At 36.5% G+C, this 13,060-nt stretch overlaps 1 protein-coding gene across 1 annotated transcript in view; it reads left to right on the top strand.

Annotated features, from left to right (window-relative positions):
- Positions 1-13,060, top strand: part of ATM (ataxia telangiectasia mutated) — a 159,606-nt gene that overhangs the window by 109,013 nt on the left and 37,533 nt on the right. Inside the window, exons 36-39 of the mRNA XM_006899046.1 lie at positions 866-1,043; positions 4,565-4,652; positions 9,073-9,228; positions 11,334-11,421. Of these exons, the coding sequence (XP_006899108.1) occupies positions 866-1,043; positions 4,565-4,652; positions 9,073-9,228; positions 11,334-11,421 (510 nt within the window). The remainder of the gene's footprint in view (positions 1-865; positions 1,044-4,564; positions 4,653-9,072; positions 9,229-11,333; positions 11,422-13,060) is intronic.

Genomic DNA, 13,060 nt, shown 5'->3' on the forward strand with positions numbered 1-13,060 from the left:
TTTCAGCTAAGATCCATCTAACATCGGCTATAATATCCCTAGTACCACGACCCCTTCTAAACCCACAGGATAGAAGAGCGTATAGAGCTCTTGTACATAGGGTCACTGTGAGTTGCAAGTGACTCGATGGCACATAACAACAGCAACAACTTCCAAAAAAGTGCTCTTTGACTTCTGTATAATTTGCGGAAGGGAAAAGTATTCAGTTAGTAATCTGTGTGATGTATGATGAACATAGGAAGGTGAAGATGATGTCTCAGCAAAAATAACATTGAGTATATATACTGTTGTAGGTGCAGTGTGTAGGGAGTTACACTGTTGACCCAAAGGCAGCACCTCTCTGGTGGATCGAATCAGCCAGTTCCACAAAGACAGAAAGATGAGCAGTACCCTCTGTAGCAGTGTGCAGCCTCAGAAAATCCGTGGAGCATCAGCTGTGAGGCGGTTCTAACTCGACCACAGTTAGTTAGTTTGAGACACATATTAAAGCATTTTTCTACACTTTGGGGTGTACCACAAAAATTATCCATATTTTCTACCTAGCAATTTATGTAAGTAATAAAACTCTACATAGTTCCTCAGTTAATATTTTAAAAATTACAAAAATGAAGAATTAATCTTGTCCCTTTAAACATTATAACAAATCTTAAACTTTTTGGCTTAAAAGTTGTTTTTTTAGTGATGTATTATTTTACTCAGTAGATGAGACTTCTTTTTCCCTAGTTTTTGGTAATCAGTTAAATTGAGTTTATAGCAGATTATTTTGCTATTTTTTTTTCAGTGTGTCAGTATCAAGGAATGAAATTTTAAATAAAATGCATTGTTTTTATTTAAACTATTGTCTGAATGTGTTTGCTTACTTTAGGTAAAAACTGACTTTTGTCAGACAGTGCTTCCGTACTTGATTCATGATATTTTGCTGCAAGATACTAATGAGTTGTGGAGAAATCGGCTTTCTACTCATATTCAGGGATTTTTCACTAACTGCTTCCGGCATACCACTCAGACTAGCCGGTCCACAACCCCTGCGACTTTGGATTCAGGTATTTCTGTCATTTGTTAAATTTCCGATATTTCATCTGTTACTTTCTCAGTTGTAGAGAAAGATTTTGATTTCAATCCCATTAAAGACACTTTACAGACCCAATTCTGTAACCTCAATTTCTTTTTCCTCATGTAGAATTGAGTTAACAAAAGCTACAGCCAGTTTTCAGTGACTTAATATATGTAAACCCATCAGGAGAATGCTGATACATATTAATAATATTAACTCAGTACATTTTAGCTATTAAATAAGTGTTCAGTCTGTGTTAGATATACGATGTCAACCAGAGAGGCCATATAAGCTGGGAACCTGCCTTAAAGCAATAGTGAACGTGCACAAATAAATAAATGCAGTCAAATAGGTACGATGTGATGGAATCTTTCCTATTTTTGGAGATCTGGCCAACTAGTTTTTCAAAGCAACTTTTTATTACAAAGTTACTGTGGAAATAGATTTAGATGTCAATATAATAATTTTAAAAATTAAATTACTTATATCCTATAATCTTGTGTAATAGTAGTTAACATTTGGCATATGTGCTTCCAACATTTTCAACAGAGATTTGGCTGTGCTTCACTTAACCTTGTAACCTACTTTTGTTCCATATAGTATAAATGAGTATTGTATGTGGCATAAGTATAGAGGTTGCAGAAATTTTACTAGGAATTATTTAGTACACATATTAGGTAGACACGGAAATTCAGAATGTATATTTTAGTTTAACCTTTTTTTTTGAGGAGGAATAATTTACTGATTCAGTTATTTGGGTGGTTTTTTTTTAAATACTCTTGTCAGTATACAATCATGTATATAAAGCAAAGCAAAATATTTTTTTAATATGGATGTTTTCAAACCTAAGTATAGGAAGGAAAAAATTCACAAATCTCCACTGTTTTTTTAATGTCTTTATTTGTGTAATATTAAACCAGTATAAAATATTGAGTTAATGTTACAGGACATTTTCTTGGAGCTAAAATGCCTGACTATAGTTCTAATAATGTCAACATAATTTGAATTTACTTATATTAATTTTCTTTAGGCTGTTGAAATGAAAACCTTAAATAAGAAATTCTCGTAGGGACTTCACAAACTCCCTAAAATATGTCTACTAGTCTCAGCTTGAGAAATAAAGATAGAAATGACTCATAGCCACTAGTAATCATTTATGAGCACTCTGGTGGCCTAGTGCGTAAGAAGTTGTGCTGCCAGCCCAAAGACATGCAGTTCAAGTCCATCAGCTATTTTACAAGAGAAAGATGGGCAGTCTCTCCTGTGCAGTTTACAGCCTCTGAAACGCCGTTGAAGGGTCACGAGAGAGTCAGATCCAGTTTAACAGCAATGAGTTCAGTTGTTTAAGTTTTTAAAAAGATCCTTTTTAAAATTCAATTACTTATATACCTGTTGTTATATAACATTAAATAATGCCATTATTTACAACATTATCGAATCCAAGTTGAGTCTTTTGAGAGTAGGTATGTAAGGAATCTTAGTGATGTGGTGCTGACTGTGCAGGTCAGCAGTTTGACTGCTGTCTCCCCGTGAGGTACACTGCCTGGGAAACCGGATGGAGGGTGGTCAGGAGTCACAATCGCACTGACAGCAGTGGCTAGTGATTATTTACATTTTTGAAATAGTATATGACTTAATCGTGGAAGGAGGAGTGGCATCCTCTTCCATAATAGCTTGCCTCCGGAAACCCTATGAACCTGGAGAGAGGATGAAAGGCACAAGCGTCGAGGGCTCTCCTGCATAGGGTTGCTATGAGTCGCCTGTGACTTAACGGCACTTAACAACAACAAAAACAACATATGACTTATTGTACCATGAAAACAGTTTTATACAGTTTACTATAATTGTTACAATAACTGGCTGTAATAGCCTTACAGTTTGTCCTCATCATTATTAATACTTCCAAAACTTTTTTTATGTTAATAATTTTTAAGTAGGTATTTATACTCCAGCCATCCAAAGAGAAAATCAGTTTGTAGACCTGTCTTTGTAGAGCACCATTATTTTTACACTCTTAGGTGAAATTTTAACTTCACATGTAAAATTTTTATTCAAAGGAAAATAGATGTAGATAGCAAATTAAATAAAATACCTTTTCAGATGTGTTAATTCTCAGTGCCTTCTGTTGAATGTCCCATGGGCATCTGAAACTCAACAGTCGAGTAAAAAGTAAACATAAGCCGCTCTCTGTGTGTCATTTTTTTCTGAATGACACTCAGTTTTTTAAGCCAGAAACATGAACGCTAAAACTACCTTTGTCTCACATATCATATCTGATTACCAAAGACTATCAATTCTATGGCAGGCATAACTTTGTTCATCTTATTTATCTCTGTTCCCAGTATCCTACTCTTCTTTAGGTCCATAATTTTCTGAGTTCTTGCTTCCAGCCATGTCAGATGTTATCACTAATGCCTAAAGCACCATCCTTTCCCCTTCTCCAGATTAACTGTTCTGTCCCTTAAAGTTCTCTTTTCCTTTTCCCTGTGACATTTTTCTTGTTTGGATTAGATTTTTAATTTATCTAATTCCAAACAATCCCTATATTGGACTTCTCACATTGAGTTTCCCAGACTAGTCAGTGGGTTCTGGCTTAGAAAGAATCTGTTTTACCCCTGATTGTATGTTAAGTGCCTAGTATATGAAAGGTGGAACTCTGTTGGTCAGGTGGGTAAGAAGTTGCATTGCGAACCCAAAGGTACGTGGTTCAAATCTATAAGCTGGTTGTGGGAGAAAGATGGGGAGTCTCCTGTGCATTTTACAGCCTCCAAAAGCTCATTGCAGGTTTAGCTGTGAGTTGGTTCCAACACAGTAGCACACAACAACCATACATGAAAGATCCAGAAAAAAATTTGTTGAATTAATACTTTATTCCCTCTTGGAAATTAACTATAAATTACAACATAAATTCTTAGTTTTATTAAGCAAAATGCTACTATTGTTGTTGTTGTTGTGTGCTGTCAAATTGGAACTGACCCAGAGTAGATCCTCCAATGGGAGGAGATTGCCTATCCTTCTCCTGAAGGTGAAGCACCTGATGGATTCAAACCACATACCTTTGGGATTGCAGTGCAGTTTTTTACCACGAGGCCACCAGGGCTCCCTATTAAACAAAATACTTTCCTTAAAAAATTCCCCAGAATTAAGGTTGCATAGAGAAGTGTACTTGGTGCCGGGGCAGGAGGGGATGGGGTAATTATATACCAAGGAAGGAATTTTTTTTTTCTTTTCAAAGAGAGGAGCGAGCTCTTGGGGAGGAGTGGGCAGGGAGGAAAGTGCAGCAATGAATGAATGGAAATCCAAAATCTCTGTAAATGTTTATTAAAATTAATAAAAAGAAAAAATTCCCAAACTTCCCACTTAATATGTTTGCCAGTTTATGTTAAAAACAAATCTTGTGTTAACTACTGCCTACCAAAACCTTGTAGTATAAAAACTAGCACATAAACAGAAGAACAAACGAATGTTACGTCTGTCTAGGACTAACAAGAAATAATCTGTGTTTGTCAGATTCAGAACACTCTTTCCGAGGCTGTTCGGATAAAAAATCACAAAGAACAATGCTGGCTGTTGTGGACTACATGAGAAGACAAAAGAGGTAATGTAATGGGATTCTTGTCCAGTTTGTAAATGCCTGCTGAACTTGATTACATTTAGGTCAAGCTGCTGAAGGTGCTGTCTTTTAATTTGAGTGATGATTATATCTCCTTTTAATAATCCCAGTTTGGCAGACTAGTTGGTAATCAGTGTCAGGAACCCTGACTCATAGTCTCAGTTATACTCATAATATTTGCAAAATCTTGCAACCTCTGTGGAAGTGGTTTGGTAAAGAATGGAAAGGAGAAAACAACTGTGAGATATCATCTCACCCCAGTAGGAATAGAAAAATTCAACAGAGACACAAACAACAAGTGCTGGTGAGGTTTCAGAGAAACTGGAACCCTTACTCACTGTTGGTGGGAGTGTAAAATGGTGCAGCCACTATGGAAGGCTGTATGGTGCTTTCTCAAAAAGTTGGAAATAGAAATGCCATTTGACCTAACAATTCCACTATTGGGAATATATAGAACTGCCACCCAGACAAATATATATATGCACACTCGTGTTTAATGCTGTATTGTTAATAGTAGCAAAGAGATGGAAGCAACCCAAGTGCCCATCACCAAATGAATGGATAGAAAAGCTGTGGTATATTCACATAATGGAATACTGTGCAGCACTGATAAATAAGGAACTCATGAAATAGTTTACAAAATGGTTGACCCTGGAGGACATTATACTGAGTGAGATATCGCAGTCATAAAAGGACAAATACTGCATAATGCTACTGTTATAAAACAGGACTGACATGGGGGTTGGGGGAAAACTAAGAAAAGAGGAAATAAATAATGTATACTGCATTGAAACAGATGAGGAATAGAAAAGCTTAAAAGGAATATATGATTAGGTATTAATTTGCATGACAACAGTCTGATATAAGAGCTGCACAGTAAAGTGGACTGGGGCGGTGGAGTTGTACACCAATGAAAGAATTTTTTTCTTCAAGGAGAAAAATGAACCGTGAGGAGGCGGGGGGAGGAAAATGTGCAATAATGAATGAATGGAAAACCATATCCTGTACAAACTTCTGTTAAAAATCTCAATTAAAGGGGAGCTCTGGTGGCCTAGTGGCAAGAAGCTATACTGCAATCCCAAAGGTACACGGTTCAAGTCCACCAGATGCTCTGCCGGAGAAGGAGGGATAATTTCCTCCTGTACCAGTCAGATCTGATTTGACAGTACATGCACAAAAAATAATAAAATTAAAAAAAAAACAACTCAAAAAAAATGGAATGGAGAAAAAGAATAATACATTTCAAATTAAATCTATTTACATTTTAAAATTATTTCCTCTTTGTCCTCCCTTAGGGTTCTCCTCATTCTTTGTCTCTGGTTAGAAAGTTACTGATGTACCTTATTGCATCATGCCACATCTTCTCTGAGAAAGCCTTTAGAAGCTTTGATTATAACTGGAAATGTCACTCTTTTTGGTGTTAGGAGACAGTCTCCTAAGTCATTAATTTCAAGTTTATGACTGGGCTATAAGAATGTAGACATTATTAGGATTTCACAAAGATAGAAGTTTTTAGAATTTTAATTTTAAATAAGACTTTAAAGAAGAATCCTTCAGAAAATATAAATGAGACACAGAAAAAGACTGAGAATGTGATGTGGGATCAGGTCTAAGTCTGATACTTTAAAGCTTGGTGATGCAGACAGGTTACTTGTCTTTGTATCTCATTTTCATCACCTTTAAATCCTGGATGAAGTTTACTATGATAAGTAGCTATGGACATTAAAAGAGATACACATGACTTTTTTTTCTGAACAAGTTATTTGAATTCTCTGAACTTTTAGATCCTCAGAAATAAAAAACTACAGATAAATGCTGTAGCTGTTAATTGTATAAGCTTTATTTATGTTTCTGTGTGTCTGGCCAAGCTTTATTTAATCATTGCAACTCTGAGTAAATGTTCTTTTTATCTTTAAAACATGTTAGCCTGTGGTCTATCTATCTTCTGGTATAGGGCAAATTTGGACCTCATTTTATGGGATGATGGTTCGTAGCCTTCATCAGTTTCTCTGAAAGGTTTGTGACCAAAAATGAGTAAAAAATAGAGCTACTCAGCCATCTTATCTTAGTCTATTTGTATAGTCAATTCCCTTTATTTGTAGCAGTATGTTCTGTAATATTACTGCTACCACTGAATTTGTCAATGTTGACATTCAGTATTCCTATAGGAAATTCATTCCAGTGACCCTCTGATCATAACTGTTACATCAGCTTATCAATATGTAATCTTACTCTGTTTCTGTTTAACCACCTTATTTCATACACATGGTGTTCTGGTGGTACAGCCTATAAGGGGTAACCTCTCTGGCAGTCAGATCCAGCAGAGGGTCTGCAGGAGAATGATGAGGAGTCTCCTCTCGTTCCATTTATAGACCTTGACACCCACTGCAAAGGAAACGGAATCTCTCTAGATTCAAAGGCATGCATGAGTTTGAGTTTTTTTTTTATTTAATTTCCTGTTTACTGTTTACATTAAGATTAAACTTATGGCCAGCCATACTATTATTCATGCCTGATGATACTTATGGAACACTGTTTTCTCCATAAGTCACGTCACTGTTCTCTTGGGCTTAGGTCCTTTAGTCAGTACTTCAGCGGTATTCTTGTGTGCTGTTGAGTAGATTGCAGTTCAGAGAACCTATGTGGCAGAGTGGAATTGCCCAGTAAGATTTTCTGTGCTGAAGGCTTTAAATGAGCACATAACCAGACCTTTTTCCTGTGTTGCAGCTGGTGGTTCAAACTACCAAACTTTCAGTTAGTCACTGGACACTTAACCTTTATGCCACCAGGACTCCTTGCACGGTTTGGAGCCACTTTAAACAGTAACATCCCCAGCAGAAAGCACAAAAATGTGAAAACTGTGACACTAAATAGATCGTATAAAGGACCATTTTTACAAATGAGAATTGAAGGAGGAGTGTCACTTTTTTCTGTCTGAGATAAGATCATGCACATCAAAGAGCTCAGATTTTTTCCACTCAGCAGATGTCTGTAAGTGACCAGAAGAGCACCATATATATATGTGCTTTATTGTTACACATTCTGATGAGTAGCTGAACTAGCAAATATTAGACCAGTGAATAATGGACATTGACTACAGCTGAATTATAGGGAATCCTAGAACACTTGATTGTGCTTATGTGAAACCTAAGCTTGGAAGGAGGAGTGGCATCCACTTCCTTAATAGCTTGCCTCCGGAAACCCTATGAACCTGGAGAGAGGATGCAAGACATCCAAACGTTGAGGATCCTTCCTAGGGTCACTATAAGTCACCTGCGACTCTACGGCACTTAACAACAACTACAACATACTTGGACCAGGAGGCAGTCATTAGAACTGAGGAGGGAAACATTGCATGGTTCAAAATTGAGAAGGGTGTACACCAAGGATGTGTCTTTTCACCATACCTTTTCAGTCTATATGTGTAGCAGATCATCCAGGAGGCTGGGCTCAATGAGGAGGAATGTGGTATTAGGATTGGAGGAAAACTCATCAAAAACCTGCGTTATGCAGATGACACAACCTTGCTTGTTGATTTGAGGAGGACCTGAGGTCTTTGCAGCAGCAGGTCAGGGACTATAGCCTTCAAAATGTACGGAAACTCAACATCAAGAAAACAAAGATTCTCACCTCTGAACCTATAGGCAGCATCATGATAGATGGTGAAGAGATTGAGATTGTTTACAGCTTTAGTTTGCTTGGCTCTACAATCAACACTCTTGGTACCAGCCACCAGGAATTTAGATGATGAATTACATTGGGAAAGTCTGCTGTCAGGGACCTCGCCAGAGTAATAAAGAGCAATAATGTTAGCCTGAAGACTTACGGTTTGCCTGATCCAGACTATGGTCTTTGCAGTTGCTTGCTATGCATCAGAAAGCTGTACAGTGACTAGGGATGATAGAAGGAAAATTGATGCCTTCGAGCTGTGGTGATGGAGAAGAGTATTGAATATACCATGGACTGCTAGGAGGACAAACAGATTCATCCAAGAGAGGGTGAAAGCAGGCTGCTCCTTTAAGGCAAGGATGCTGAAGTTATATCTGACATACTTTCTTTGGACATATTGCAAAGAGAGACAAGTCCTTGGAGAGGGACATCATGCTTGTGAGGTTGGAGGGACAGTACAAGAGAGGAATACCCATGATGAGTTGGATTGACCGAGTGACTAGATAGAGTAATGGGGGTTGGTGTGTCAGAGACATAAAATTGGCACAGGATAGAGCAGGTTTCAGAGCTCTTGTACATAGGGATACTATGAGTCGCAAGTGACTCGATGGCACATAACAACAACAAAAACAGTTTTTACTTATTTGGAATGTAATTTACTGTTTAGGATGGCTTTTTTTTTTAGAGAATTAAGTTAAAGAAATATACTTGACCTTATCTTTGTATTTTTCCTTAGACCTTCCTCCAAAACAGTTTTTGATGATGCTTTCTGGCTGGATTTAAATTACCTGGAAGTTGCCAAAGTAGCTCAGTCATGTGCTGCTCATTTTACTGCATTGCTCTATGCAGAAATTTATGCAGATCAGAAAAACATGGATGATCAAGAGAAAAGGTAAATGTAATTTAAAATTTTGGTTTTCAAGTTTGATATTAATACAGTTTCCATAAAGGTATATATTAAAGATTTGTTTTCTCTGTCTCTCCGCCCTTTAAGAGCTATTTTAGAGTTTTTTAAAGTAAAATATTTTTTTAAAATTTTAAAAGAGAAATAATAATTATTCTTTGAAATAACAAAGATTATTGTTGCTTATGAATTGTAAAATTTTTACAGATAGCCAGTTCTTGATGGACATAAGCCATACTTTATTCTCTGTATTCCCCAAAGCAGCTAACTTAACATAATCAATAAATATTTTTCACATGATTGACTGATAATGAAATCATTGACAGCTTCATTCTTTTTTCCATCTGTCATGTTGTTTTTTATTGGCCCTGTGAGGACTTTGTTTTCTTGCTGTAATCAGTATTAAAAGTTACAGTCTTTGATCTTCTGCTTTTCTCTTTCTCTTCAACCAATGTTGTGTCATCTGCATAATGTAGGTTGTTGGTGAGTCTTCCTCCAATCCTGATGGCACATTCTTCTTCATATATGTAGTCTCAGATTCTCAAAATTATCTGCTCAACATACATACTGAAAAGGCATAGAGAAAAAGGACACAAGTCTGACCTCTCTTAATTTTAAACCACAGTGTCTCCTTGTTCTGTTTGAATGACTGCTCCTTGGTCTTGGTATAGGTTTTGAATGGGAACAATTAAGTCTTCTGGGATTTCCGTTCTTCTTGATGTTATCTAAAGTTATTATGATCTACACAGTTGAATGACCTAACATAGTCAATAAAACACAAATAAACACTTTTCTGATATTCTTAACTTTAAGCTAAGATACATTTGCCATCAGCAAGTATGTTGTTTTTTAAGTATGTAGTGATTATGAAATTTGTTATTTCCAATTCATAACCAGACCAATCACATTTACTCATGCTGAGTCAGTTCTTAGGTTTTCTGAGACTGTAAATCTTTCCAGGAGGAAGTTGTCTTTCTTCAGCAGAGCAGTACTGACCTTTTGGTTAGCATTCCAGCTTAGAACATGCTGCACCACAAGGGCTCCCTTTTAGTTTTAGCATCTTAAGTATTTGAGTCAGGGTCTACATACTTGGTAGTAGTAATTATAATCTAATTATGCTTCATTGTCTTGGTTATTATGTTGTTAGCTTCAATCCAGTCTGTTCCAAAGCATGATAGCCACATATGTACAGAGTACAGTGGCTCTGTAGGGTTTTAGAGTCTCTGGCCTTTCAGAAGTCAATGAATGGGCTTTTCTTTCTTGGATCTTCTTAGCGAATCTGAACCACCACCTATTGGCTAGGAGTTGAAGTCATTTCTACCACTGTGGGATTCAGTACCTTGGTTCTATAGAATAGTGTTTCTTATCAATCAGAGGGAATAACTGAGCTGTGTTATAAGTTAAAAAAACCCCTTATAAATAAAAAAACCCTTCAATTTAAGGGTAAGTATATAGAATATGGCACATTTTTTTTACATTGTGCTTATTTTAAAGCCTGTGTGCCTAGATTTCATCTTGGTTAACGTTCGTTAAGAGGAGTGTTTGATAAAATGCGTGGTTGGAGGCTTATACTTTAGAGTAGACAAATCCGAGTTCTAATCCTGAATCTGTTACTTACTAATGTTACAATCTTGAAATAAGTAGATCTACTAATTTCTTTTCTAAACATTTAATATTACCATATTTGATTTTTTTCAGTCTATTGGGTGTCTCCATGTGATCTTATGTTCCTGTGATTATTAATGACCTTGCATTTTAGATGCAAACACCCGTATTTAGGAAGCAGAAGACATTTAGAGACTGAGTTGGGTGGAGAAAGAGAGATCTGTTTCATAACAAGCCTGTCCTTTTATGTAAGCATGGTTTGGCATACAGCCTTCCCATGTATAGGAGATTATTAGAATGCAATTCTCATTCAGATAACTAATGCTCAGAAATTTCTACTTTAGGTTTAAATGATACTGATTTTAAAATGTATGTATGGTTTATTTTGTTACTGTCATTAGTTTTTCTTTTAAAAAGTCTATAGTGTATGAATTCTGGAATTTCACATAGTATGTTCTCATTAAAAGAGGTGCTCTTGTGACAAACAGGACTCCTGCGTTTGAAGAAGAAAGCCAGGGTACAGCTATTTCTAGTTTAAGTGAAAAAAGTAAAGAAGAAACTGGAATAAGTTTGCAGGTAAATGTTAGAAGCTCTTAATAATAGATTTGTGCAAAGAGATTATTGTATTATATGTAGATGTCATTTGATTTTAGAACTGAAGTTATATATTGGACAGAGTGCCATATACATGCATGAATGACTTGAATGTAGACCATGGAGTAGAAAACACAAAAATTCTAAGCCTGACTCTGCTGCTTAGCTGTATAACTTTGTCCAAATTACTTAATAAATTTCTATCTGAAAGATAGAGGTAAAACAACCTATTTCATCAGTTGAGATTATTCTGTGTATTTCCTTCCATCACACTTGGTTAATTTTTTTTATAATACTTGTAATTTACAATTATTTCCTTGATTGTTTATTATATTGCTTTCCAGAGCCAGTTATTTTCACTGGAAATGTCTAAATATCTACTCTCAAAGTGACTCTCTGTACTAACACTCTGGATGATTGCCTGCTTAGTGGTAAGGAGTTGGGGTTGCCCTGCCAACCCAAAGACTTGTGGTTTTGAATTCAACAGTTGCTCCATAGGAGAAAAGTACTCTCTTAGCAATTTACTGCCTCTGAAACCTTGGAGGGTCAAGCTGTGAATTGGTTCCAACTCACTGGTACCCAGTAACAACAACACTTAAACCTCTGAACATTCTCTTTTCTGCCATTGCTTTCCACTTGCTTCGTACTTCTTGAGAAATAGGGAATGTAAGATAGGCGGAATCATCATGTTTCACTATTAAACAGAAATCTTGGATCTACCTCATTCTGACTTTCTTATCTCTTAAAAGTAGATAAGTTTATCCTTAAATCTAAACTTAATCCTTCCTGTGCTTTGTTTTTATCTGCTCTTTCTCAGAAAGAATACATTATTTTATTATGCTATGCTTACTCTGGAGAATGGATGAAAGTCAAGCAACTGTCGATGGCTTTCGTTCATAGGGTTGCTATGAGTCACCTACAACTCGACGACACTTAACAACAACATGCTTACTCTCAGCTGGTCTTCTATTAATCATTTTCATACCTTTCCCATTAAAATACTCCTTTATCATAAAAACAGGATTATTACCAGTTTCCATATGTTCTCTTTTGGGAATCAGTCACTGTCCTCCCACCCTTTACAACCAAAGCATGTGATAAGAGTTTATATTTACAGTCTCATTTTAGCTTCTAGTTCCGAATTAGCACTTGCTAATGTGTCGGATATGATGAGGATGGCACAGGATAGCACAGGGTTTGGGCCTGTTTTCATAAGGTCACTATGAGTCATACCCGACGACATCTAACAACAGTGTCACCATTAATAAACTTCATGTTTCCAAGTGATGTTCACCTTTCGTTCTTTATATTTCACTAATCCTTAACACCAGTGATCATACCTTGTTTAAAATAAATTCTGTTGACCTGGTTAATTTCATTCACCTGAATTTTTTCCTTCTGGTGTTTAGGTTTTTGGTCTCATTGTCCTTTACTGAGTTTTGGACGGTCTTCTCCACCAATGACTATGCGAGGCTTGGGTACTGAAAGTTCCAAGCCAAAGTATGGCTTCATGATATGGCTTCTAAGAAATCAAAACCAAAACTGCATTTCGAGTTAATGGAGACCCTCCATTGCCTTTCGGAGGCTGTAAATCTGTAGGCAAAGAGTGTCCATGTTTTTT

Source organism: Elephantulus edwardii, unplaced genomic scaffold, assembly GCF_000299155.1.
Source record: "Elephantulus edwardii isolate Elephantulus edwardi_28Jun2011 unplaced genomic scaffold, EleEdw1.0 scaffold00245, whole genome shotgun sequence".
Taxonomy (NCBI): domain Eukaryota; kingdom Metazoa; phylum Chordata; class Mammalia; order Macroscelidea; family Macroscelididae; genus Elephantulus; species Elephantulus edwardii.